This window comes from Urocitellus parryii, chromosome 3 (assembly GCF_045843805.1).
Source record: "Urocitellus parryii isolate mUroPar1 chromosome 3, mUroPar1.hap1, whole genome shotgun sequence".
In the NCBI taxonomy this organism is placed as follows: domain Eukaryota; kingdom Metazoa; phylum Chordata; class Mammalia; order Rodentia; family Sciuridae; genus Urocitellus; species Urocitellus parryii.
This window is the reverse complement of record NC_135533.1, coordinates 34,596,031-34,621,790: the sequence shown is the minus strand read 5'-3', so window position 1 is coordinate 34,621,790 and position 25,760 is coordinate 34,596,031. Positions and strand designations below refer to the sequence as shown.

Here is a 25,760-nt window from a genome sequence, read left to right as displayed (position 1 = left end):
ATCTCTCAGCTGGATGGTGTGGCTGAGAACAGCTGTGGCTTTAAAGCCTGGCCTTGGATCATGAGGTGAACACATTGCAACCCCATTGAGATGCAGCCTGCAAAGTCTCATGGGATTAGGTTGGTCATTTTAGTGTCACATAAGTAGAAGGTTCCAACCCTGAGCAGAAAGACATCCTCCCCCTTTACTGCTGTCACAGACTCACAGCCGGCCTCGCACCAATGTGTTCCCACCCTCCCAGGGTTATATCAAAATAAGATATTTCACTTCCCATTGATTTATTAACTTTTAGACCTCGACTTCTACAGGTCTTTGATGTTATTGGTGCAACCACTTTGTCTTCCTTGAGGAGATGATTAAGAGTGAAACACAGACATTCACAGGGGACAGTACTGCTGACGGGGTCAGTACTGTTGCTTCAGACTTTTTCTTTTATTTGTTTCTTTTGGTCCTGGGGATTGAAACAGGTGCCCTTTAACCACTGAGCTATATCCAAGCCCTTTTTATTTTTTCATTGGACCCAGGGTCTCACTAAGTTGCTTAGGACCTGGCTAAGTTGCTGAGGCTGGCCTTGAATTTGCACTCCTCCTGCCTAAGCTTCCTGAGTTACTGGGTTTGGCCTTTCATCATGGTACTCATGGTCCCTAAGCAATGATCCTTGCTCTCCTTTGTTTGTCTGCCAAGGTGAGACAGCTGCTGCAGTTTCAGGCATTCTTCTCTGTGCCGTCAGGAAGATTGAGACAGGACACCATTCATTTGGGGCTCATTTTGTGAGTGCCTTGTGGATGAACAGGAAGATTCCTTTGTAGAATTGTAAATTGAAGTATTAATCATAGACTTTACTCCATTTTACAGGGAAATGATATTTTAACAGCAAAATTTATTAAATGTTGAGATTCATAAAGGTCTTATTATAGTTTGCTTCCAAATGTTCAAGGTCTCCTTATTCTGGAAATTATGTTTATGCATCTGTCTTTACTACTAACTTTTCACTAAATACTCTAGTCACTAAATTATATTTTGGACACAAGGTATCTCCTCAAAGCTCATGTGAGAGACAATGCAAGAATGTTGAGAGGTGTAATAAGTAGATTATGAGAACTGTAACCTAATTGGTGAATTAATTCACTGGACTGGATTAACTGGGTGGTAACTGTAGCCAGGTAGGGTATGACTGGAGGAAGGAGGTCACTGGGGGTGTGACTTTGGGGTTTATATTTTGTCCCTGATGAATGGAGCTCTCTGCTTCCTGGTTTTCAAACTAAGCAACTTTCCTGTACCACTCCCTTCCACTATAATGTTCTTCTCCCTCACCTCTGGCTTAGAGCTATGGAATCAGCTGACCATGGACTAAAGCTCAGAAACAGTGAGCCAAAATAAATTCTTTCCTCCTCTAAGTTGTTCTTGTTGGGTCTTTTGGTCTCAGTGACAAAAACCTGACTAAAACACTAGCCCTATGTAGCTATTGAATATGTAACATGTCAAGTCTGAATTGAGATTCACTCTGAGTGAATATATTTCAGATTTGGTATAAATATACAAATGCAAACATATTATTAGTATTTTAACAATGATTATATGTTGAGATGTTTTAAATATACTGAATTAAATAAAATATTAAAATTTATTTCACTATTTCTTATTCATTTTTTAACACAGCTAAGAGATCATTTAAAATTACATATTCAGTTGATAGTGTTTTTTCTGTTGAACACAGCTATCTAGATTTACAAGTTCCTTGAGGCCAGAGACAGTGTCTACTCTAGATTTATTAGATGCTCAGTAAATGTTTGATAAACCAAAGTGTTGGACAGAAATCAGTGTTTTAGGATTATAATTATTTTTGAATTTTTTTAGATGTTGATGGACCTTTGTTTTATTGATTTTTTTGTTTGTTTTATGTAGTGCTGAGAATTGAACCCAGTGCCTCACACATGCTAGGAAGTGCTCTACCACTGAGCCACAACCTCAGCCTCAATGATGATTTTTAAGGTAGTGATTTTGACAATGTTGGGTTTGAAAAGTGATAGAGCAAGATGGGATGGATTGGGTCTGGTTATCTTAAGAATGTCTCTAATGTGGAGTTGGGACAGGTATAAAAAGAGATGTGAGCACTGGCTTCTCCTGAGACCTTCACATGTGCTCTGGAGAGCTTACCTGACTTGGCCATCCACACTCCTTACTCTAGTGGCATATAATACAGCAGTTTGTTGAAGAAACAAGGGACATATCCTGTGTGTTATTTAACTAAGGCTCTTAGGCTTTAATGTGCTTAAAAATCACTTGTAATTTTTGTCAAAAACATGGATTCCCAGACCCATTCCTAGAGATTGTATGTCAGCCGGGAAGGGAAGGGGATCATAAATCTGCATGGTAATACTCCAGAAGATTCCAATGGTTTGTAAATAGTATGTCAGCAAAAACTGCCACAAGCCATGATGATCTGGGAATAGCCTGGAAATCTACGTAGAGTGAGCAGTTTTCTCAGTAATTTTTGTCATTAACATAAAAAAATTTCAATTGTTAGATATTTTAATAATCATAAAGTTGATTCCTTTGAAGCAATTAACAGAGACAAAATCAAAGGCAACCTGCAGAATGGGAGTAAATATTTGCAAACTATATATTAAATAAGGAGTTAAAATCTGGAATACAGAGAGAACTTCTTTAACTCAGTAACAGAAAAACATAATCCAATTTTTAAATGGGCAAAGGATTTCAAAAGGTATTGCTCCAAAGAAAATAAACAAAATGGCAACAAATATGAAAAGATACTCAATATTGCTTAATCATCAGGGAAATCAAAACCATAATAGGCTATCACTTGACTGAAACCACTAAAACATGAAAATTAAGATAAGCATTGACAAGACGAAGAGATACAGCATCATCCTGTGCTGTTGGTGGGATTGTAAAATTGTGCAGCCACTATGGAAAACTGTATGGAAGTCCCTCAAAAAATTGAAAATAGAACTACCATATGATCTTCCAATCCCACTTCTGGTTATATATCCAAAAGAAAGATATATTAAAGAGATATATAACATCCATCACCATTGCACCATTATTTACAATAGCTAAATGGGGGAGCAGCCCAGATGACCACTGACAGCATGTGTTGCATGCAATGAATATCATCCAGCTTTACCAAAGGAGGAAATCCAGTCACATGCTACGATGTGGATAAACTTGAAGGAGGTTATGCAAAGTGAAAGAAACCAATCATAAACCCACAAATACTGCATGATTCCATTTATATGTAGTATCCAAAGTAGTCAACTCATAGAATCAGAAAGTAAAAAGGGAGTTGCCAGGGACTGGAAAAACGATACAGAAGAGTTGCTATTAGGTGGGTATAATGTTTTAGTCATGCAAGATGAGTAAGTTCTAGAGATCCACTGTACGGCAATGTTCATATAGTGAACAATACTGAACAGGGTGCAGTGGCACACATCTTTAAGGGAGGCTGAGGCAGGAGGATCCCAAGTTTGGGGCCAGCCTTTGCAACTTAATGAGAGGCTGTCTCCAAAATTTAGAAGTTAAAAAGGAGCTGGGGATGTAGTGCCATTGGGTTCAATCTCCAGTACCCAAAACAAACAAACAAAAAATGTCCTGTATACTTAAGAATTAAGAGAGAAAAGTGTTTTTTATCACAATAAAAACATTAATCAAAAAGCATTAACTATCCTTATAGTTCATGGTAAAATGAAACTTAGGAAGAACCATGACAATTTCATTTGTTTTGAACAACTTCTTTTTGTGAGAAATTTTGTTGAAAATCTTGAGCTAAAGGAAATGCGTACTTGCAAGCAAGCTGTGTGCATTGTGAGAGAACTGGAAGTTTGTGGTCCCTCCATGGCCACACTGAGGGCAAAGCTATAAAGCACACTCATGCTGAATGTCATCCCCAGAGCCACTTGTCCAAATATCTGAGTGTCCTGCATGAGGAACAGAGATCAATTATGGGATGCAATCATTGCAGAGACATCTAAACATTCTTTCTCCTCTTCCCTCCTCCTCCCCTTCCTGAAATCTGGAATTTCAACACCTTAAGTTACTTCCCTAAACCACTTTTTTAAAGCCTAGGAAATTTCTAATCATTTTAGGGGTACTGGTTTTGAGGACCCTGTCTGAGACAGAGAAGGATTGGGTTGATTTTGTGGAGCATCTGAAGTGGTCACATGCTGAGCACTCACTGTGGCAGCCTGAGGCCACTCCTTTGGGGCAGTGAGCTCTCTATTTTTTCCAGTATCTACATAGGCAGGTGTTGCTCACGTAGCTGGGCTGCTTGGCTGTGCCCCTGGGCTGGCTAGCTTCCCAGCTTCGAGCAAATAGAGTAAGGACAAAGGCCAGAAGTGGCTCCCGTATTAACTAATGAAATGAAAATTCATTGCTGGGCTGCTAAATATCACATTGCTTCCTCCTTTAGACTCTCATTGGTATCTTTTGGTTTGGGGGTTTTAAATTTTTTTATTTGTTTTGTTTTTGCAATGTGCTCGTTCATTTCTTTAAAACATTGAATATGAAATATTTCAAATCTGGATGCAATAAATTCACCATTGAACCTAACATGTTGAAACTTAAATCACAACCCTTGCAGACAACCGCTGTCTGGAATTTATTGTTCTTCAGTGCTAAGAAATTCTTTACATGGAAGCATTACATGTTACCACATTAATAGGTACAATTTTATGTTTTTATATGTCAGTTAAAATAAATTTAATTTAAAAGCTAATTAAAACCATGGTGGTTTTATTACACAGCTCATTGTACATAATATTGGTATTATGTCAACAATAGGTAATATTATATTGCCTGTTCATTTCTTAAGCTCCATTTGGGATATTTCTTCCAGTGTAATTTAGCTGAGCTATTCTCCACACTGATATGCAGCATTACTATGGAATAGTGTTTGGCCCTAAAATACAACCAGAAATGGCTTGGGTTGACAATTTTTATGTGTCACATTAATGTGTAATTGTAACATAATGTGTAACTGTTAAACACGTTTGTTTTATTTCAGGTTTAATATAACGTATCCTCTCATGCTTTTTCCCTGCCCCTTCTCCCCGCATCAACAACAGTAGAAAAAGAAGAAGAAGAAAACATGTCAGGACACAAATGGTAAGTAGTGTGTTGTCTTAACTAAATTGGGATAGGCTAATAAGGTAGAAATCACATAGTTCATGCTCAGCAAATGTCTATTGAATGGAACAATTGAGACACATTAGCAGTAAATAACCTTTCCAGGTTGATGCATTTTTATTACTTTCTTATTTATATCTTCCACCTTTGGAAGGCATAAGGAATGTTATATAGGGTATCTATGAAATAAAGTATGGTTCTGCTGTCACACACTATTCAGACTTACTAACTGCAACCTTCATGAACATTCGGAAGCCAGTCGTGGTTGAAGTGTATGATGCTGAATAGAACAGATGTGGTAACCAAGCTAGCTCTCTCATTTATGTAGAAATAACATGTTATATGGAAATAGCATATTAAACCCCTGGGAAGTTCTAGAGCCCTTTATGCAGTGCTTCTAAACCTTTTGAACTTGTGACTCAACCAGCAAGCAGATTTGTGTCAAGTTGTACCTTCTTTAATTTGTGTCATGAGAATGAATTCCATTTTATTTTTCAAATATACAATTAATTAAAACAAGAAATACACTTTTTAATCCCTCCTTTCGCATTAGAGAAGAAATTAGGCCCAAGTCCTTGGTAACATCAATGTCAAACTTCAAAGAACTTTTGCATATCTTAAAATGTAATTATTTTTTAAAAGTAATTAAGAATCCCCATTTGACAGTCATCTAAGAATTGTCAGACTTCTTATTCTCTGTCTTACCTTGCCTCCTGATCATGAACTGGTTCCATCTTGTGACTCTCTTAGTGGCTGCCATATCCTGGCAGGAGTCTTGGGCAAATAGTTACTCACCTAAAGCAGATGGGAAAGCCCCAAGAAGTAGGCCTTCCCAAACTCTCCTGCTTACTATACTTTAGAGCTTGCTGCTAAAATACAAGGGCTACGGAGTACATCTAAATGACTGAACTGTGGAAGAAAACATCTGGATTTTAATCCTGGGTGATTTTGAGCAAGATTCTTAAACTTTTGAAATCTGAGATTCTTCTTTTTTTGAGTGGTAGAGGCTGGTGGGTATTCATTAGATCTCTTTCCCCTCCTTTTTTGTTCCAAAATAAAATTTTTAAATTAATTCTTTATTTATATATGACAGCAGAATGCATCACTAATTCTTATTATACATATAGAGCACAATTTTTCATATCTCTGGTTGTACACAAAGTATATTCATGCCAATTCATATCTTTATACATGCCAAAATAAAATTTTTGTGTTGTTGTTGTTAATATGATGGCTGGAGAGAGAGAGAATGAAATTAAATCCATTTTATGCCCTATTCTTGAGACTCCCATTCCCCTGAAATAACCGCAGTCTTTGGGGTCAATCCTTCCAATATTTTAATGTGCATGTTATATAGACAGATTGTCTTTTACATAAATGTTATGCATATTTTTATCTTATTTTCTCATTTGTGAACTCATAATAAAATGTTTAAATACTACAGAAGGGTATAAGGCCCACCATGAAAGTCTTCCATAAACCTACTTCTCTTACCAGCAATAACTGTTGTTAAGGAAATCATCTGAAATGCTGACTTTTTTTTTTTTTTTAATTGGTCGTTCATAACATTACATAGTTCTTAATACATCATATTACACGGTTTGATTCAAGTGGATTATGAACTCCCGCTTTTACCCCGTATACAAATTGCTGTATCACATCAGTTACCCTTCCATTGATTGACATATTGCCTTTCTAGTGTCTGATGTATTCTGCTGTCTGTCCTATTGTCTACTATCCCCCCTCCCCTCCCCTCCCCTCCCCTCCCCTTTTCTCTCTCTACCCCTTCTACTGTAAATCATGTCTTCCATTTGTATTCTCTTGACTTACCCCTCCTTACATCTTATATGACATTTTGTATAACCCTGAGGATCGCCTTCCATTTCCATGCAATTTCCCTTCTCACTCCCTTTCCCTCCCACCTCTCATCCCTGTTTACTGTAAATATTCTTCTCAAGCTCTTCGTCCCTACCCTGTCCTTGTTTACACCCCTTATATCAAAGGAGTCATTTGGTATTTGTTTTTTAAAGATTGACTAGCTTCACTTAGCATAATCTGCTCTAATGCCATCCATTTCCCTCCAAATTCTATAATTTTGTCATTTTTTAATGCAGAGTAATACTCCATAGTGTATAAATGCCACATTTTTTTTATCCATCTATTGAAGGGCATCTAGGCTGGTTCCACAGTCTTGCTATCGTGAATTGAGCTGCTATGAACATCGATGTAGCAGTGTCCCTGTAGCATGCTCTTGTTAGGGCTTTAGGGAATAGACCGAGAAGTGGAATAGCTGGGTCAAATGGTGGTTCCATTCCCAGCTTTCCGAGAAATCTCCATACTGCTTTCCAAATTGGCTGCACCAATTTGCAGTCCCACCAGCAATGAACAAGAGTGCCCTTTTCCCCGCATCCTCTCCAGCACTTATTGTTGTTTGACTTCCTAATGGCTGCCAGTCTTACTGGAGTGAGATGGTATCTTAGGGTAGTTTTGATTTGCATTTCTCTGACTGCTAGCGATGGTGAGCATTTTTTCATGTACTTGTTGATTGATTGTATGTCCTCCTCTGAGAAGTGTCTGTTCAGGTCCTTGGCCCATTTATTGATTGGGTTATTTGTTATCTTATTGTCTAATTTTTTGAGTTCTTTGTATATTCTGGTTATTAGGGCTCTATCTGAAGTGTGTGGAGTAAAGATTTGTTCCCAGGATGTAGGCTCCCTATTTATCTCTCTTATTGTTTCTTTTGCTGAGAAAAAACTTTTTAGTTTGAGTAAGTCCCATTTGTTGATTCTATTTGTTAACTCTAGCGCTATGGGTGTCCTATTGAGGAATTTGGAGCCCGATCCCACAGCGTGTAGATCGTAACCAACTTTTTCTTCTATCAGATGCCGTGTCTCTGATTTAATATCAAGCTCCTTGATCCATTTTGAGTTAACTTTTGTGCACGGCGAGAGATAGGGATTCAGATTCATTTTGGTGCAAATGGATTTCCAGTTTTCCCAGCACCATGAAATGCTGACTTTTTAAGACATGTGAATTAAAAGTTATAGATTTGATGAAAATGTCAAGGAAGGAGAGTATAAATCATTGTGTTTTGAGATTCTGGTATTTTGATCTAATTCTACTAAGCAGCTCACAGGACATAAGCTGGCATATCTAGAGCTGGGGTGGAAGAAGTTACCTATCAGCAGAGGGCAGTTGTCAGGGGCCCTGTGTGGCAGTTAGGAACAGGAACTTTAGACATAGAGGAACACAGAGCAGGGGGAAGGATGGAGCTCCAACAGGAAACTTTGCGCCAGCATTTGGTGTACTCATCGCTTTCATTGAAGGAATCCCATTTCATTCTAAGTTTTGTTTCTAGTTTTTTTCTTTACATTCTTTTTGATTTGCTTTATGACCTTCCTGAACAATGGTTTTCTATCTGTATCATTTGAAAAATTTATAGTTTATGACATTGGAAATCAGTCACAGATTTTAAATTTTTATTTATTTTATTTTATTTTTTGGTACTGGGGATCCAACCCAGGGCCACATTCATGAAAGGCAGGCACTCTACCCCTGAGCCATATGCCCAGCCCCATTAGTTTACTTTACTGCGGTAAGAACAACTAACATAAGACTTACTTCTTAGAAAAGTTCAAAGTGTACAATATAGTATTGTTAATTATAGGCACAGTATCATACAGCAGATCTGTTGAACTTATTCATCTTTCATAAATGAAAGTTTTATGCATGTTGATTAGCAGTTTATCATTTTTTTTTCCCTCAGCCTCAACCACCATTCTACTTCCTAGTTCTGAGTTTGATTATTTTAGATTCTTCTTTAACAGATGTTAAGGGTGTTATTTTTCAGCCTCTTTCTACTTTGCCATCACTTCATTCCATACAGGGGGATGGAGAAAGTGTGATGGTGTCTTCCTTCGTCCCTGATTCCCCGTGGTCCCTGGAGCCAGTCACCTGGCCTTCTTGGCCTTACTTTCTCCACCTCTAAAAGGAGTGTGTCCACTTATTGATATCTAAATTCTCCTGAAGATGTAGTTTTCTTGATTTCCTACAAATGATTCTAAATTTCCTCACTCTAACTTATGCAATTTTAGAGCAGGTTAGAAATAATTGATTTAATGTTCTTGGTGTAATATCTACATAAGAAAGTACTTACATGGCCAGGAAATTTAGTTTTGACCAATAATGTGTAAGTGGCACTGGGTTAGGTTTCCAGATTTTTTTTCCCCAAAGATATAAGGATGGTTAGTCTCTCTGCCCTTCTCTCTTCTTCTTGCTTAGAATGTTTAAGGGATTCCTGGAGGTATAATAGTTAACTTATAACAAAGAATATGAAAGCCACATCTTCTCAGGACAGAAGAAAAGAACCTAGATATTTATCCTGTACAGCTTGGCTTCATCCTTCACTGAACGGGAAAAATAAACTATTTGTCCAACACTGTAAAAAAAAAATCAAATAAATGTATTTATTTTCTTATTTACTTAAGACCTTTTATGTTATTTTTTTAGTTTTGACAATTGTACATCTTTTTGGCATACAGTGTAATAAATTGATATATGCATTTACAATGTATAATGATCCAATCATGATAATTAACATTTCCATCTCCTTAAACACTTATTTTTAGTGTTGGAAACCTTCAAATTCCTCTCTCCTAGTTTTTTTGTAAAATATATAATAAATTGTTATAAATTTGTTCTATAAAAAAAGAAAGTACTTACATGTTTATGAATGTTGTAAATGTCAATGTATATTAGAACACCATATCTAGATAAATTTTTCATGCTATAATATCTTAAATCTTTATGAAAGTATTGAATAAAATAGCTCTTTATATGTTTTCAGCAGTTATTCCTGGGACTTACAGGATCGATATACTCAAGATAAGTCAGTTGTCAATAAGATGCAACAGAAGTACTGGGAAACGAAGCAGGCCTTCATTAAAGCCACGGGGAAGAAGGAAGATGAACATGTTGTCGCCTCGGATGCAGACCTGGATGCCAAGCTAGAGGTGAGCTCTTTACAGCTCACAGCCCCAGCAAAGTGTCTTGAGAGCATCACTTCACCCGGGCAGGCCTAGGTGTGCTTTATATTTGAAAATCAGGAAGATCTAGAATCAAATAATTATACCCAGTACATTTTGTTAAAATCAACAAATTCTCCTATAGCCACCAGCATGCCTTAATTTGTTTTTCAAGCTCTTAGTTGGAATGCATGGCATGTGGTAAATTCCCAATAAATGTTTACTGTCAAAATTATTACAAAGAGTCGCTGCTATTGATAGCTGAGGAGTCAGAATTGGGGAGGGTTCAGAAAACTAAGGTTCCTGTAGATGTTTACATTTAAAAATAATAATAAAATTACGAGGACATGGGTAAAATAATCTGGAAAGTAGAGCCTAATAAGATGGTATTAAACCCTGGAAAATTCTAGAATGAATTAACTAAGCAGATACTTTGACTATTTAGTAATATAGCAAACTGAATTCCTACCTGGTTGATCAAGAGTATTAATGTAACTAGTAGAAGGCCCACTAACTGTCTTGCTGGACATTTATGCCAATGGTTTAGATTACAACTTTGAAACCATAACATTTCTGTGGGTGACAGGGCATCAAAAGGAGTAATGCAATACATGGTCTGATAAGGATTCAACAGATTCTCTATATTTAATGTGCAAAATAAAGTTAATGAATCTAACATTATTTAATGGAACTAAAAAAAAAAAAAAAAAAAAAAAAGAGCTCCAAATTTCCCAGAAGGGTGGCTGGGGTGGTAGAAACCATGGTTATCCCAAAACAGAGAGGGTTAAAGGGAGACTTAGTTGTCAATTACATAGGAAGGTCTGTTATGTGGAAGAGGGTTTCCATTCATCTGAGGATAGACCTAGACTCAGGCAGAGCTTTCTGAAGTGTAGGCTGCCCAGTGAGAGATGGGCTGACTTTGAGACTGTGAATTCCCTGTGCAATCAATATGGCTACAATTGCACCTGCCAGCTTTTGTGACCTGGGGAGAACGACCTAAAAAAAAAAAAATTTCTCTTATCCTTGTTTTTTTAGTGCTTGAAATGGAAGCAAGAATAATTATTTACTTACAGTTATTATGAGAATTAAATTAGGTAATAAGTAGAGTGATAGCTTATGTTTACTTAGTTCTTATTATGTCCCAGGGACTATTCAGAATGCCTTCTGTAAATTATCTCTGGAACCTAACAAAGCTCCTGACACACCTGGCTCTGCCTCCCTGTCCTAAGAATTCTCTCCCATAACACTTACACTGCCCACACCACCCTCCAGGCTTAATGGCCTTTTCCTAGTTCTCAGGCCACAATCAAGCAAGTTCAAGCTTATCAAACTATTTCCTGTGGTCTGCCTGGATACTCTTTTCCCAAACCTTCCCTTGAATGGCTCCTCCTCATAGTTCCAGTCTTGGCCTAAAGGTCACCTGAACTTGAATATGCTGTTTAAAGTCACTGAGATCCACCCCTGTTCCTCATCCACTCCACCCACTCTTCTCACACATGGCCTTGTTTTATTTGCTCAGGGTCTCATCTCATGGAATTATCTCAGGTGTTGGTTTGTTTGCCTGCCTTATCCCCAGTAAAAGGCTAAAGTCCGTGCTAGCCTACCACTTTATCCCCACCAGTCTCACAGTACACATTCAACAGGTACTAAATGAATACCTGTACATGTTGGTGCAATTAATATCAGCCCTGTCTCTCCTTCTGTAAGTGGAAATTCTGCAAAGAAGCTGGGTTGACAAGGATTTTCTAAAGGATATTCCTACATTGGAAAAAAAAAGTAGAATCAGGAAACAAGTTCTGATTTTTATATTATAAATTTGCAGGGTAAATTGTTATAAGTTATAAATGCTTTTCATAGTTCATAGCTTTTTCCTTTTTAACAACCTAGTAAATACAAGTCAATCATTCAAAAAGAAAGATGCTAATTACTACTGTATTAAATATCATATTTATATGTTGACTTTTTCCACAACACTTTTAACAAACCACTGTACTTCATTCCAAATAACTGCTGTCCTAACATGTGACTTTCAAAGTAGTTAGCAGTGACTAGTAATTTTACCCATGACAGAGGATTCTGCAGAAATGTTCATACTGATGTTGATGGTTATAGAGAAAATTGATTCCATCAATAAAATATAAAAATGAAATGCAAATCATTATGACATGTTTTTATACTGAGTTATCCATAGAAGCCTTGCTTATGAACCAAGACCTTGCTGGCTCAGAAAACTTGTGGGCCAAATTTTAATACAGGTCAGATACTATTGCAATTCATTGAGAAGTTAATATAGAAATGTTGTGCTAAGTTTAACATTTATCCACATTGCTTGATATTAAAATGATTTTCTCAAAAGCAAATCCTTAGTACAAGGACATAAAAAAAGAATCTATGGTGATAGAAGTTTTTAGTGGCTGCCAGAGTACAGTGGGACAGTATGGATGGGGAAATGTTTCTTATCTTGCTTTGGACGTGATTACACAAATGTTTATAATAATAAAAATTCATAAAACTGAACATTAAAGAACTGTGCATTTTATTGCATTCAACTTCTATCTTAATTTTTAAATAATGAACAGTCAGAACAGAACATCTCTTAGCTGTTATATTCAAGAATGAGAAAAAGAACCAACTTGGTCCTTTTCTGGTGGTCTGTGGCCCAGACTACTGACATCAAGCATTTGCTAAGGGATGGATTCAGACTGCCAGTTTTCTGTTTTATTTTATGGTATAGGATTTTTTTTCATATCTATAAACAGGTTGAGGATGCAATTTAGTAAACTCATATATTTATATTCTTCATGACCATGTTTTATTATATTAAGTATTCCTAGGAATGGTTTTAATCTTTCATGTACATGTGCACGCATCCATTTTTATTAGATAATTTGGTCAAATTTATAATGAAGCAGATCATCTGTTTTCACTCAAATATTGAAGTGCTTTGTAACATAATTTCTACAACGTGGCCAGTTAAGTAGGGAGAGAGGAAGAAAGAAAACCTTGCCTGGCCTCACTGAGTGACTCCGCAAGGCAATATGTTTGTCTGCCAGGTTTTCTAATTGTTCCCAGCCCAGGTCTCTTGAGTCTGTAGTCAGAGGTAAAGAAAGTGTGAACTATGTTAGTTTGCTTTCTGTCACTGTAACAAATACGTGAGATAAATCAAGTTAAAAACAGGAAAATTTTTATTTTGCTTCAGTTTTAGAGGGTTCATTCCATGGTCACTTGGCCCCATTACTTTGGAGGCTGTGGTGTAATTGGAGGAAACGTGTTCCTTAGGACAGCCAGGAGGCAAAGACAGTGGGGAAGAGGCTGCAGTTCCTTATCTCTCTCAAGGGAACATGCCCTCCCCCCACCCGCCAATACCTTCTGCTTGGTCCCACCAGCTCCCAATAGCACCATAGGTTGGAGACCAAGCTGTTAGCAGATGGGCCTCTCAGGGAACATTTAAGATTCAAACCCTGCTATCTCTTCTGTCTTTCCTTGAGCTATCTTGGTTTCTGAAGCAAAAACTGAGATGCCCTCCCCCCCCCCCCCCCCCCGAGTTAAAATCCAGTTAGATTCTCCACAATTCAATCCTGCTTGCCTTTCCCCCAGTTTTCTCCAATATGACCATAGCAATGGCATTAGGTTGTCTCACTGTGTATATTTTATGAAATCATTAGGAAAATAAGTAATGATGTTTGCTCCTAACTAAACATCATTTTTACCAGATGCCTTTCAAACAGACAGGACACTCAGATGATTGATTTTTGTTTGCTTTATCCAGTTTTTTAAGCTTGCCATAAAATACATTAAAATCATAAAACAAGTTGACGTCATCTTTTAAATATAATGTTTACTTGACAAATCTTCCATTAAAAAAAAAAGACAGCAAATGGTGAAGGGAATAAATTAGGTTATGAATGAATATTGGGTCTCTGGTTTACCAACTCCTCTAATTGCGCCCTTCACTTAGTTTTCTGTTTTCAGCTATTATTTCTATAGTCTGGCGGAAATAATTGTTGCTGTAGATCTTAATTTAGATCACAGAGATGATGAATTCCAATAAGTAAAGGAAAATAAGAACATATTTAATGGTGCTGGTCACAGTCTCTATATGATACTCTTCATAACACCAAACACACTTAGACAGACATGTTATCTTGTTTTTAGTGGGTAATTTATACACTATGGTTTTGTTCAGTGTAATTATTTTTTATTTCACTGCTATCTGTTTTATTCTGTTCTCTTTTTTTATTACAGTTGTTTCACTCAATTCAGAGAACCTGTTTGGATTTATCTAAAGCAATTGTACTCTATCAAAAGAGGATATGTTGTAAGTATATCATAAGTGTGACAGATAGACCCTAAGAAAAAGCAGTATGTTTCACCTTCATATATCATTTAACATGTTTAAGGAACTCTTTATGGGTATTTATTTGTTTAAGCCACGAAGAGAAAGGTCTCTAATAATTTTACCTAATTTACATAGGTTGTTTATCTTTCAAAGTAAGAATCATACTAGGAGAATATTGTATTGGATGTCCCATGGATTTAGACATACCATTTATTTTCCCAAGTATAAAAAAGTTTTCTCAGTTTTATGCCTTGGGCTTTTAAATTGGGGTTATTTTTATTTGATTGCCCTGGCTCTCTTACATCCAGTGTTGTCCCTTTTAAAGAAGTCAGGTGGAGAGAGAAGGCATATACAGTTAATTCACTGGTGATATTTTGTTGACAGTATGTCCTCAAGAACATTTCTCATGTCAGACATAAGGTATTGGGCTGGAATGAGAGTTTCACACAGTCATCCTGTCTTAAAAGCATTCGCAACAAAGTTATCCCTGAAATACTAAATATCAAGTTGTATGTTGATATGTTTTTAAACTTTATTTTAAATCATAATAAATATAATAGTATAATTTCTATATTTCTAAGACTAGAATACAGTGTGTCATTTTATTTCTGATGCTCTGCCAAAGCCCTTTTCTATAATCACAAGTTAGGGATCAGTTGTTTTTCTACATTAGTAATGTTTCATTGAGGAACTGTTTGAGGAAAGACCAAAATTCATAGGACTTAGAGGAAGAATTATATAAATTATCTTTGTTAATATTTACTAAATGTTTAGGCTAAGACTTCTCCAGGGCTCTAACTCCAGGATCTTGAGCTATGAGGAAATTCAGGCACATGCGGACGGCCCTCACATCTCCCTGTCTCACATTTAGTCATTCTCAGTGCTGGCCTGATTTGCCTCTTAAATAGCTTTCAGCTTTGCCCTCCTCTTCTGTATTCTCTGCCACTACCCTAGTTAGGCCCCACCATCACTCCCCTACTTGGTTTACTAAATCAGCTTACTATCTGATCCCCTTGTCTACACTTCTGCCTCCACTAACCTGTTGTCTACACTGCAACCAGAGTACACTTTTAAACCAGACCAGATCATTCCTTTGTTTAAACCCCAAGTTCGGAGAATTATTGGTCAAAATTGCTTTTACTCTACCTACCATGCTCTTCATACTTAGCATGAAATGGATCATTTTCTCCTCAGCAGAAAACAAAAGATATTTATAAAATTATGATTGTTTTATATTAAGTGAGTCACATGAAGTCAGTTGCCATATATATATATATATATATATATATATATATATATATATTCATAAGGGAAGGAAAGATGGGTGCTTGCAGATTCTATGTAAACAGTGATTCTCCGAATAGAAATTATGCTTACCATCTATTTGAATGTTCCTAGTAGAACACCTGGAAAGACCTTTCCCCTCAACTATCTCAGATTAGTTAATAGAATTAGGATTGAACACTATAAAATCTCATGATCATCTTGTAAGGGGCTGCAACAGTGAGCCCACCCTTGAAGGAGTCGTCTGGTTGTGCCAGCAGAGCTTGGCTGTAGGTTGTGGATGAGCCCTTTGTGTCTGCCCACTAAGCTCCTGTGAGCCATGCCATCACAGTAGGGATGAGAAGGAGGAGTTCTGCACTGCTGGGATGGAAAGGAATCCCAACTTGGATGGAAGGCTAAAAATAGGGTAGCTAATGTGAGGGTGTTGCTATGCAGCTGTCAAAGAAAAGAAATGAGGAAAATCTCTACGAACTGATGATATGAAGTAATTTTAAGGGTATAATTTTAAATGAAAGGAGCCAAGCACAAATGCATATCGATAGTATGCTACCCTTCAGCAAGAAAGAAGGGGGGTATAATAAAATAGAAATGTAAAGAATGAAAAGTACACACACAAACACACACTCACACACACACACACACACACACGCACACACACAGTCTTCTTATCATGCTAAAGAATTTCAGGAAAGATAAACCAGAAATTAAAGAGACTGGGGGTGGGTAGGGAAGTGTTGGAAAGAAGTAGGGATGAGAATGGGGCAGAAGGGAGAGGAGGGAGCTGTATCTAGCAAGCTTAGTGGTGTTTCACATACTCAAAACATGCTTAAGACCAGCCAGGACCTGGGAGGCTCCAAAATGGAATGCAAGCAGTAACAAATTGAATTGCATTACAAATGAATAGCATCACCACACTGACTAGAGTGGAGAAGAAAAGAACTAACCTTAGTAATTTTGGGCAACAGTATTTTTTACAGGATTCTAAACCTAAACACAAAGTGTACATGGAAACTGCTTTTGTTAATATGTTTATTTCTTATAGGGGTAACGGTTAGCAATTCTGAAACTGTGTGTGTATATTGAGGTAAAACAAATAAGTAAATACATTATAGATAATGACAGCCTGGGTTCTTACTGCCTATAGTAGAAAGAAATTGTGAATAAAGGGAGAAGGCTAGAATAAACATGAGGTATTGGGCTGGAATCAGAGGTGTCAATGAAGTCTTTGTTATTAACATAGATACAGATGGAGAGATTCAGAAATGAATACAGATGAGTGAGTATACATGGGTTCCTGTGCATTCATATATTTCCTGCCTTTGCTGACAATACCTCAAAGTACTAATGCCCTGTAGTACTAATGCCATGTAGTAGTGAGCACACTACTTTTATGAATAAGGGTTTCTAAACACCCTTATTCATAAAAGCAGTGCTTCTTGAAGAAATGACTGATTTCAGGGCTGAGGAAGGGAAAGTTCAAAATGAGCCTGGAATATTTTATAATGGCCAACATACAAGAAAGTTTTTGAAAAAGGGTGCAAGTTGAAAGGGCATAGCAGCAAGCCTATGGTCCAAGCTGGTACAATTTAAGTATCAAGATAAACAATGATATTGTTGAAATATAACACATGGAAAAAAATGATTACCCATTATGTCTATCTGGATGTAGATGGATGGAAAGGCAGGTAAGAAAAGGCCTTATAAAATACTTCCAGTTAATAAATATATATAGAAAAAATACCACAAAATCACCATTAAGTAAACACCACAGTGAGAATCATGGCAGGTCAGAGTCACTGAAGAGTGTCACAATTAGTGAAAGTTAGTTTGTGGAAAGAAAGTTTTGTGTACTCTTTCCTCAAAGTTACAAAAAAATTACAAAATAATAATTGCAAAAGGAAAAAAAATGTTAACTTTACAGTGAAGAAACCCAACAGATACTACTTTAACCAAGTGACAGAAGTCAACATCCCCAGTGATAATACATGTTGTTATGTAAACTTAATACCATCCACTAAGAGTGGCTCTTCACCTCTGTATACTTCCCTCAAGTCCATAACCCCAGTCTAATCATGAGAAATCAGACCAAGCAAAATTGAACGACATTAAAAAAATATTTCAGGAAAGTTGGGGCTGGGATTGTGGCTCAGCAGTATAGAGCTCACCTAACATGAATGATACTGAGTGGGACTCAGTATCACATAAAAATAAAGGCATTGTATTATATCCATCTTCACCTAAAAATAAATAAATAAATATTTAAAAATATTTCAGGAAAGCTGAAATGGGAAAAAGCATCAAAGTCTTGAAAGACAAGAAAGATAAAGGAACTATCAGATTGAAGTATCTTCCATGCTGGAACAGAAAAAGGGCATTCCTGGGAAAACTGGTTAAAAAGAAATTAAGAAAGCCTGTGGTTTCATTGGTAGTAGTATTCCAATGTTAATTTCCTAGTTTGATCTTTGTGTCACAGTCATATAAGATATAATATTAGGGGAAGTTGGGGAAGGGCATATAGGAATTCTGTATACTATACATAATTTTTCTATAAGTCTAACATATATTTCAACATAAGAGGTTTCATAAAGGTCTAAACGTAACATAAATTGGATTCTATTGCTCCCTACCTTTTAAAAGCATCCAGTAAGTACTTAAAGTAGAATCCAAACTCCCCTACCATGGCTGATAAACAGGACACACCTCTCCAGCCACATTTCCCCACCTGACATCTGAAGCCTTGAACTTGTTGTTCCCCTTCTTGGCATGGCTCTGCCTTAATGGTATCTAGAGCAGCCCCTTCTTGTCATTGATAACTGAGCTTAATGGTCCTATTCCAAGATGCCTCTCCTAATCACCCAGTGAAAGACAGCTTCCAGTCCCTCTTATTCCCCATCTCTCTTTTTGTATTTTTCTTTTTGTTTTGTATTTGTGATTATGTATGTTTTGTTTTTCTGTCACATGCTGCTTGAATATTAGATCTGTAAGAGCAGGGACCTCATGTGTCTTGCTCATCACTGTATCCCCAGGGGCAGAAAAGTGTCTAGTACGTATTGAATTATCCATAAATCTGGGCTAAGTGAGTTAATGCTGTCAAGCTAATTGGTTTCATAGTTCTTTAGTTGCATTTTGAGAGAATATATCTGAAAATCTAATTAGCAATTAAATGTGGATAGGTTTTTATTTGAATTTTTAAGCCCCAGTTAATTGAAAACTTTGTACAAGTAGAAATTTTTGAGTTATCTGATATATAAGTTGTACCTGAATTTAAACTTCTACCAATTAATTTTAGTATTTGAATTGTTTAAATTAAACAATGGCCATCACTAATTGGAAAATTCCAACCTTGAGCCCCATGGAGCTCAAACCTCCTTTCACCTCTCTCAGAAGCACTGCCAATTAATCAGAGTCAGCACTTAAATGAAACTTGTTTGCCACCAGGTTTAATCCTCCCATGTATAAAATGACCAGAAAATTATTTTTAAAAGCTTCAATCTACCTAGATTTTTTTTTTTTTTTAGGAAATAGTACATTTCATCAGCCGTGTAATCATCAAGGTACCATGAATTGGTTTCTTCCTGACCTTAAACTAAATGTGTTCATTCATACATGAGTTGAGGCTTCAAAGTTAAAAAAAAAAAAAAAAAGTGACAGTAGCCTTATGATCTTAGGAGCAAATATGGGAAATTGCTCTTCACAGAGAAAGATTCATTGTGGAATTGATTGATTGATATAATACACAGTGGAGAAGAAAAATGGAAGGTATTAAAAAACAACAATAATAACACTTTTTATAGTTACAGGGATTTTTAAGGTACTTAGGACCATGGCATGAATATGAAATAAGCTTTTAACTTAAAATAAAATGTACAGGGATAACAAAGCAAAAATTATAGTTAGTTCAACCTCACAAACATTTAATTACTTCCATAACTATAAGGCTTCATGTTTAGACTGGGAAATATAAAGCTTAGATGAGGTCCCTGTCCTGGAAAGCCTGGTCTCATAGGAAGGTCACATGCTCACCCATGCACACTCTGACATGGGTCCTACCACAGTAAATGCTAACACACATGCCCAGGAGGCACTGCTGTCCAGAGAAATAGGAATCCACTGCTTGACAGAGGAAGTAGCCTTCCTGCTTTGATCTGTGAGCATGATTTTTGAGAGACAAAAGTAGGAAGGAGGGACATCTTCTACCTCTCAGGAAAAAATGGATTCTGAAGCCTCATTTCCATGGGGCCCTCCCAGGGGACTGATAGAGTGAACTATAGTCACAGACTAAGAAGGAAGCTGTAGTGAGTTTAGCTGTTATCTTTGTATTCATGGGTCCTGGCCAAACCTCTACATTATTGTTGGAGAGATTTTTAGGAATGGGGTGCATTCTCAAAGAAATCTGTATGGCTCATGGAAATAGACAAGAATCCTAGCAGCATTTAGAAAGCAGTTTGAGATACACATGGTGTGGAAATGTATCAGTACAGAAATGAGGACAAGAGTGTTATTCAAAGTATGTTGATAGTAAATGCTGTGTTTAGAAAAAGAGAAAAAACAAACAAAAAAAAATCCTGGGAAGCTCGGTGTCATTTGGGTCTCCTTTACTCTATTATGTGGATGCTCTGTATTTTATCAAATTAGTCCCTAGAATAGGAAGCAAGAGTTTTTCACCATAATAAACAATCATGCTGATTATTTTTGTGCTCACTGGACTACCTCCTTAGGATGTTCTAACACCCTAACAGTAGAAGTGCAGTGTCAAAAATGTTGCAATTCTATGACTATATCTACAGCTAAATCAATCTGTAGAAAACTTGTAACAGATCGTTTACCAGTAGTCACATCTGCAGTTGTATTTAAAAAGGAGACCAAGATCAGGCAGAACCAATTCAGAGCCGGTTCCAGCATATGTATTTTAAAATCCACCAAATGATCAACCTGATGGCCTACCCAGCCTCAATTCCCACCCCCACCTCCTACCCAAAACCTGTGTCATGAGTGAGATATTTGAGGTGGTTTACCATGAGTAGAATGTAACTCAGGAAGCACAGATCAAAAAACCAGCCAGATAGAATAATAGGAGGCCACTAGCACGGAATTCTAGGAGCCACAAAAGATTCCCACCGTCATACTTGACAAACCCAACTCCTTCATTTCAGCTGGAAGCAGCACATTATGGGCTGGCTTTTCAGTACAGAGGTCATTTTCTGGTTCTGATTACAGGCACCAAACTCACTGACAGATGTATTCAAGTGAATTTGATCTCTCGTATTGTACGTGCAAGAACAGCATGAACATTAAATGGCAGGGTGGGGGAGGTGGGGAGAACTCACCTTGAAGCCTGCCACTTGGATTTAATTTCATCTCATCTTTGCCTCTGGGAGAGAGGGGACCTTGTGATTCCTCTCTCTCATTTTCTTTGTAATAAAAATGCTCATTGTTCATGGCTCCTTTCTGTCTTTTCTTCGTCAGTCTTGTCTCAAGAAGAAAATGAACTGGGAAAATTTCTCCGATCTCAAGGCTTCCAAGATAAAACCAGAGCAGGAAAAATGATGCAAGCCACAGGAAAGGCCCTCTGTTTTTCTTCCCAGCAAAGGTGTGTGACCTTTATTGGGGCTCTGTTTGGGGGGATCTGAAGAGAACCTGGGAATCACCTACTCATGCAGGGGAGTTTCGCTGTCTTTAGAAAGCTTTTGCCTGCAGTTGAGGAGCTACTCCGTTTACTTGATTTCTTCTGAACTCTATGAATAAAATCACATGTAGGATTCCTTTTTTCCCTTCTTGTTCATTTTTAAATATTTTTTTTTCTTATTTCTCTGGGCCTATAGGGGGCATTCTAGGTGCCAATCACTGTGAGTGCTGTCCTAGGCTTATATTTGACCTTCAACGTTGCTCATAACGATCAGTCTGCTTCCAGCAGCTGATTAAAGCAGGAGCCTAATGAGACCAGCTTGAAGGGTTTCCTCCCTGCTCTCTGTGGGCCAATTAACTGCAGAGGGGTGTTATTCAGGATGCCCTGGCCCACACTGCCCAGACCCTGGGCCAGCAGCAGCAGCAGCAACACCTGAGAGCTTATTAGAAATGCAGAAACAGGACCCCACCCCCCCAGATCTGCTGACTCTGAAATTTGCATTTTAACAAGATTCCCTGTTGATTTTGATGTACATTCAAGTTTGAGAAGCTCCAGTACAGAGAAAACTGTGAGTGGTCACTGGCATTTTTTTTAATACAACCAGGACTCATTTTTATGGTCAGTATTAAATAAGCAGGAGCCCAGCACACAGTTGCTCCTTGTGCCTGAGAAAAGGACACTGTTTCTCTCAAACTCCTCCAGTAACTAACAAGCCCCCAAACTGTCATCCACTAATATTTGGCAGAATCACATCTAAGTAAAGCTTGTAGGTAATTTCCAAAATATTTAGGCTGTAGAAATCTTACTTACACAAATTGTCCAATATTTTCTTCTCCTATTAATTTTTCCTTCTATTCTCCTTCCCATTGACATATTGCATGAGTGTTCCTATGAAAATCCAAGATGGAGTAGAAAAGAAACCAGCTGTGTCAAGTTTTTAGTGATCCCATTCCTAGAGATTTGGGTTCTTCCTAATGACATTTGGACCCTGACTGTGTGGACCATGCCCACTCTCATAGTTGAACGAAACCATTTCCAACAGTTCTCTACCCTAGGTTTCCAAGAAAGATACTTATTTGTAACCTTGAAATGCACCTATCATACTTATTTATAGTAATTATTGTCCTTGTAAAAACCGTACATACTCATTTTAGAAAAATTTTAAAACAGACAAAATAAAAGGAGAAAATTAAAATCAATTTTACTAATGGGGATAATCTCCTTTGAACCCCTTGATAGATGCTTTATGTATACATATGAGCTTCTCCAACCCTAGGAGGATAAATAATTCCTAAAGTGTCTTTCATAGAGTAAATTCTCAAATGTTGAACATGTACTATCACTAATTAGAAGAAATTCTTATGTATACCTACATACTAAAATTAGCATCTATTTTATGGAAAACAAAGCCAAATCCCAGAACACAATGCAAGGGTTATTATTACTGATAACATTGTTAATTATTCTATTATATGACTATCCAGTATATACCCTTTCATAATTACGTACCAGATGATCTCACAGAGCACAAATATCGGGCCTTAAGTTTATGTAACCTAAGCTTCAGATACAAACACAAACAGTAAAAGAAACCAACAAAAACAATGCGAATGGTATTGAAAGTGTAAGCACTGTGTGTTAGCAAACTGTGCTGTGTCCATAACTTAATGAGGTATGACCAGCTTTACCATTTGGAAGGTGGCCTGCACACTGGCTCTGGTTTCCTGACACTCAACTGTTGCCAGGCACATGAAATCCCAACTAGTTCTCCTAAACATGAAGGAAACAGGAGGATTAAATGCAACTCTCCTGAGGATTAAATGCAACTCTCCGGACTTTGAATTCTCAGTCCTAAACATGATTTAGGGTATGCAGGAATATATTCCAACACAGATAGCTGATATCATAATTTCTAGTGTTTGCATCTTATTGTATGCTATCATTCTAAATTTTAAATGATCAAATATGCTATCATTTTAAATTTCAGTGTATACATCTTAAACAGCCACACCTTAGCATTCCACTAACTGAGTATGTGTGAATAAACATATGCTGGGTATACATTTAACCTGGGCCCTGCTGTTCATTTCTTTGGTCATTTCCACCTTTTCCTGCTAAAGGATAACTGTTCTTGGAGTAGACCTTTAGGTACTTTATTATTACACTTGGATGGATTCTCCTGAATGAAAATGTGGACCAATCTATCACTGAATCTTGATATTTTTTATTTATTTTGAGTCGTGATCTAGTCTCTCGTATCACAGTGATTGGGTTTTCACCTTTCTGATTTTATATGGAGTAAGTAACAAGAAAAAAATGGGGTGAGTCTATATGCCCTCTTTTCCCCCAGCACTGGAGATTAAACCCAGGGACTCTCAACCACTAAGCTACACCCTTGGTCTTTTTATTTTTTATTTTGAAACAGGGTCTCACTAAGTTGCTGAGACTGGCCTCACACTTGAGTTTCTCCTGCCTCAGCTTCCTGAGCAACTAGGATTAGAGGCATGTGGCACTGAGCCTAGCATGCCTTTTTCTTTTTTATTACCAAGCTTTACAACTTTAAATGTATCTGTCCAATTTTACAGTAGTGCAAAAAATCAAGAATAGTTCATTCACAAGACCTCTTTACAGCCAGTTTAGGAAAATAGTTGAAATCCAAGGGAAGAGAAAAAGGAGTCCAGAAATGAATACCATACTCAGGGAGACATCTGAGACATCTGCAATTTTTCATAGAAGCCTTCAATTATACAAACCTTCACACCAGTGTTTGTTTAACTGACTTATTTGCTAGTCATTGCTACAATGGCTCATTCTGTTTGATGAAAGGTGAGTATTAAATTTAAACCAATAGGATAAAGCACAAGTTTCCTCGATGGGGTAACAATATGGATTTGAAAAAATTTCCAATGTCTAGGTAGGACAATGTGGGCAAGTTATTTTTCTAGAAGTTCTCAATATTTAAAACATTTCAGACAAGAGGAAAAAGCAAAGGGGATTTTTTTTTTCTTATTGAACCATTTATACTCTTTCAGGTCTGCACACATAAGGTGGCACTGCAGACACTGACGGAGCCTCCAGGAGTCGCCCTCAGCTCCCTGGCACCTTTGTTCCCTGAGTTTGCATTTAAATTGAAATTGAAATATTCATCTCATTTTTTATATTTTGCACCTGTGCCCTGAATCTTTCTGGAAAAGAATTTATTTTAAAAGTGTAATTCATCTGACACTGCTCATTTTGGGTAGGAATATGAAAGAAGCAATATTTTCTACCCAAAGTAAATACTGTACTTAGAGTTTGATATATCGCAAATGTTTTTTTTTCTGAATAAATGACAGTGTGCTTGGCTCATATTATAATAATTTTACATTCATATAATATACATTTCTGATGTATATCTTTTAAGTTTGGAGAGGTTTTTCTTTTTTACAAGAATTAAATTATATACCCTATCTCCGAGGTAGAGCCTCAATAAATGTGCTTATCTTTCCTAACCACCTGAAAATGCTTCAGTTCATGCTTCATTTCTCCTGGAGCAAGCAGCACATGCCCCGGCTCCTGAAAAGTAATCAAAATGGCCCTGGTCATATACGTCTCTTCAAGGAGCCCACCTTTAGGGGATCAGGAGACAGGAAGTGGCCAAGATTGGAATGGAAATGGCATGCCTTGACTGTCCATCATTGATGCAGGATTGGTTCCAACTTCAAAGGAACACTGCCCACGCTTGAGGCCACCCCCAGCAACACTGAGAGAGGTGTTTCCCAATGGTCCACATTAGTCCCAGCAAACTGAAGTATGGAACACGGGTGGTCGTCCCTGGCCAACTCATGGATTCACATACATTTTAATTATTATTCACCAAATCTGAATGGAGAATCTTCTCTTCCAGGCACTGTTCTAGGTTCATAAGTTTAAGACAAAGTGTCAAGGATTCAAACTGGTGATTGCCTTGGTTTCAAGGTTGTCATTTTGTCTTTTTTTTGTTCCCCCAGATTGGCCTTGAGAAATCCTTTGTGTCGATTTCACCAAGAAGTGGAGACTTTTCGGCATCGGGCCATCTCAGATACATGGCTGACGGTGAACCGCATGGAACAGTGTCGGACAGAATACAGGGGGGCATTATTATGGATGAAGGACGTGTCTCAGGAGCTCGATCCAGACCTCTACAAGCAAATGGAGAAGTTCAGGAAGGTAGGAGGTTTTATGAGGTTTACCAAAAGGGGTACCTGCTAGAAGGTAATGAGGTGTGATTGAATCCCTCTGGTGAAGAAGGCTTAGCTCAAAAGCACCAAGGATGCAATTAATCATTGCTGACGTCTTTTTATGTGACAGAATACCAATTAAT

At 37.4% G+C, this 25,760-nt stretch overlaps 1 protein-coding gene across 1 annotated transcript in view; it reads left to right on the top strand.

Moving 5' to 3' along the window:
- Nucleotides 1-25,760, top strand: part of Ica1 (islet cell autoantigen 1) — a 146,012-nt gene that overhangs the window by 13,511 nt on the left and 106,741 nt on the right. The window contains exons 2-6 of the mRNA XM_026391511.1: nucleotides 5,024-5,124; nucleotides 9,992-10,157; nucleotides 14,415-14,487; nucleotides 21,259-21,382; nucleotides 25,408-25,606. Of these exons, the coding sequence (XP_026247296.1) occupies nucleotides 5,108-5,124; nucleotides 9,992-10,157; nucleotides 14,415-14,487; nucleotides 21,259-21,382; nucleotides 25,408-25,606 (579 nt within the window). The 5' untranslated portion in view covers nucleotides 5,024-5,107. The remainder of the gene's footprint in view (nucleotides 1-5,023; nucleotides 5,125-9,991; nucleotides 10,158-14,414; nucleotides 14,488-21,258; nucleotides 21,383-25,407; nucleotides 25,607-25,760) is intronic.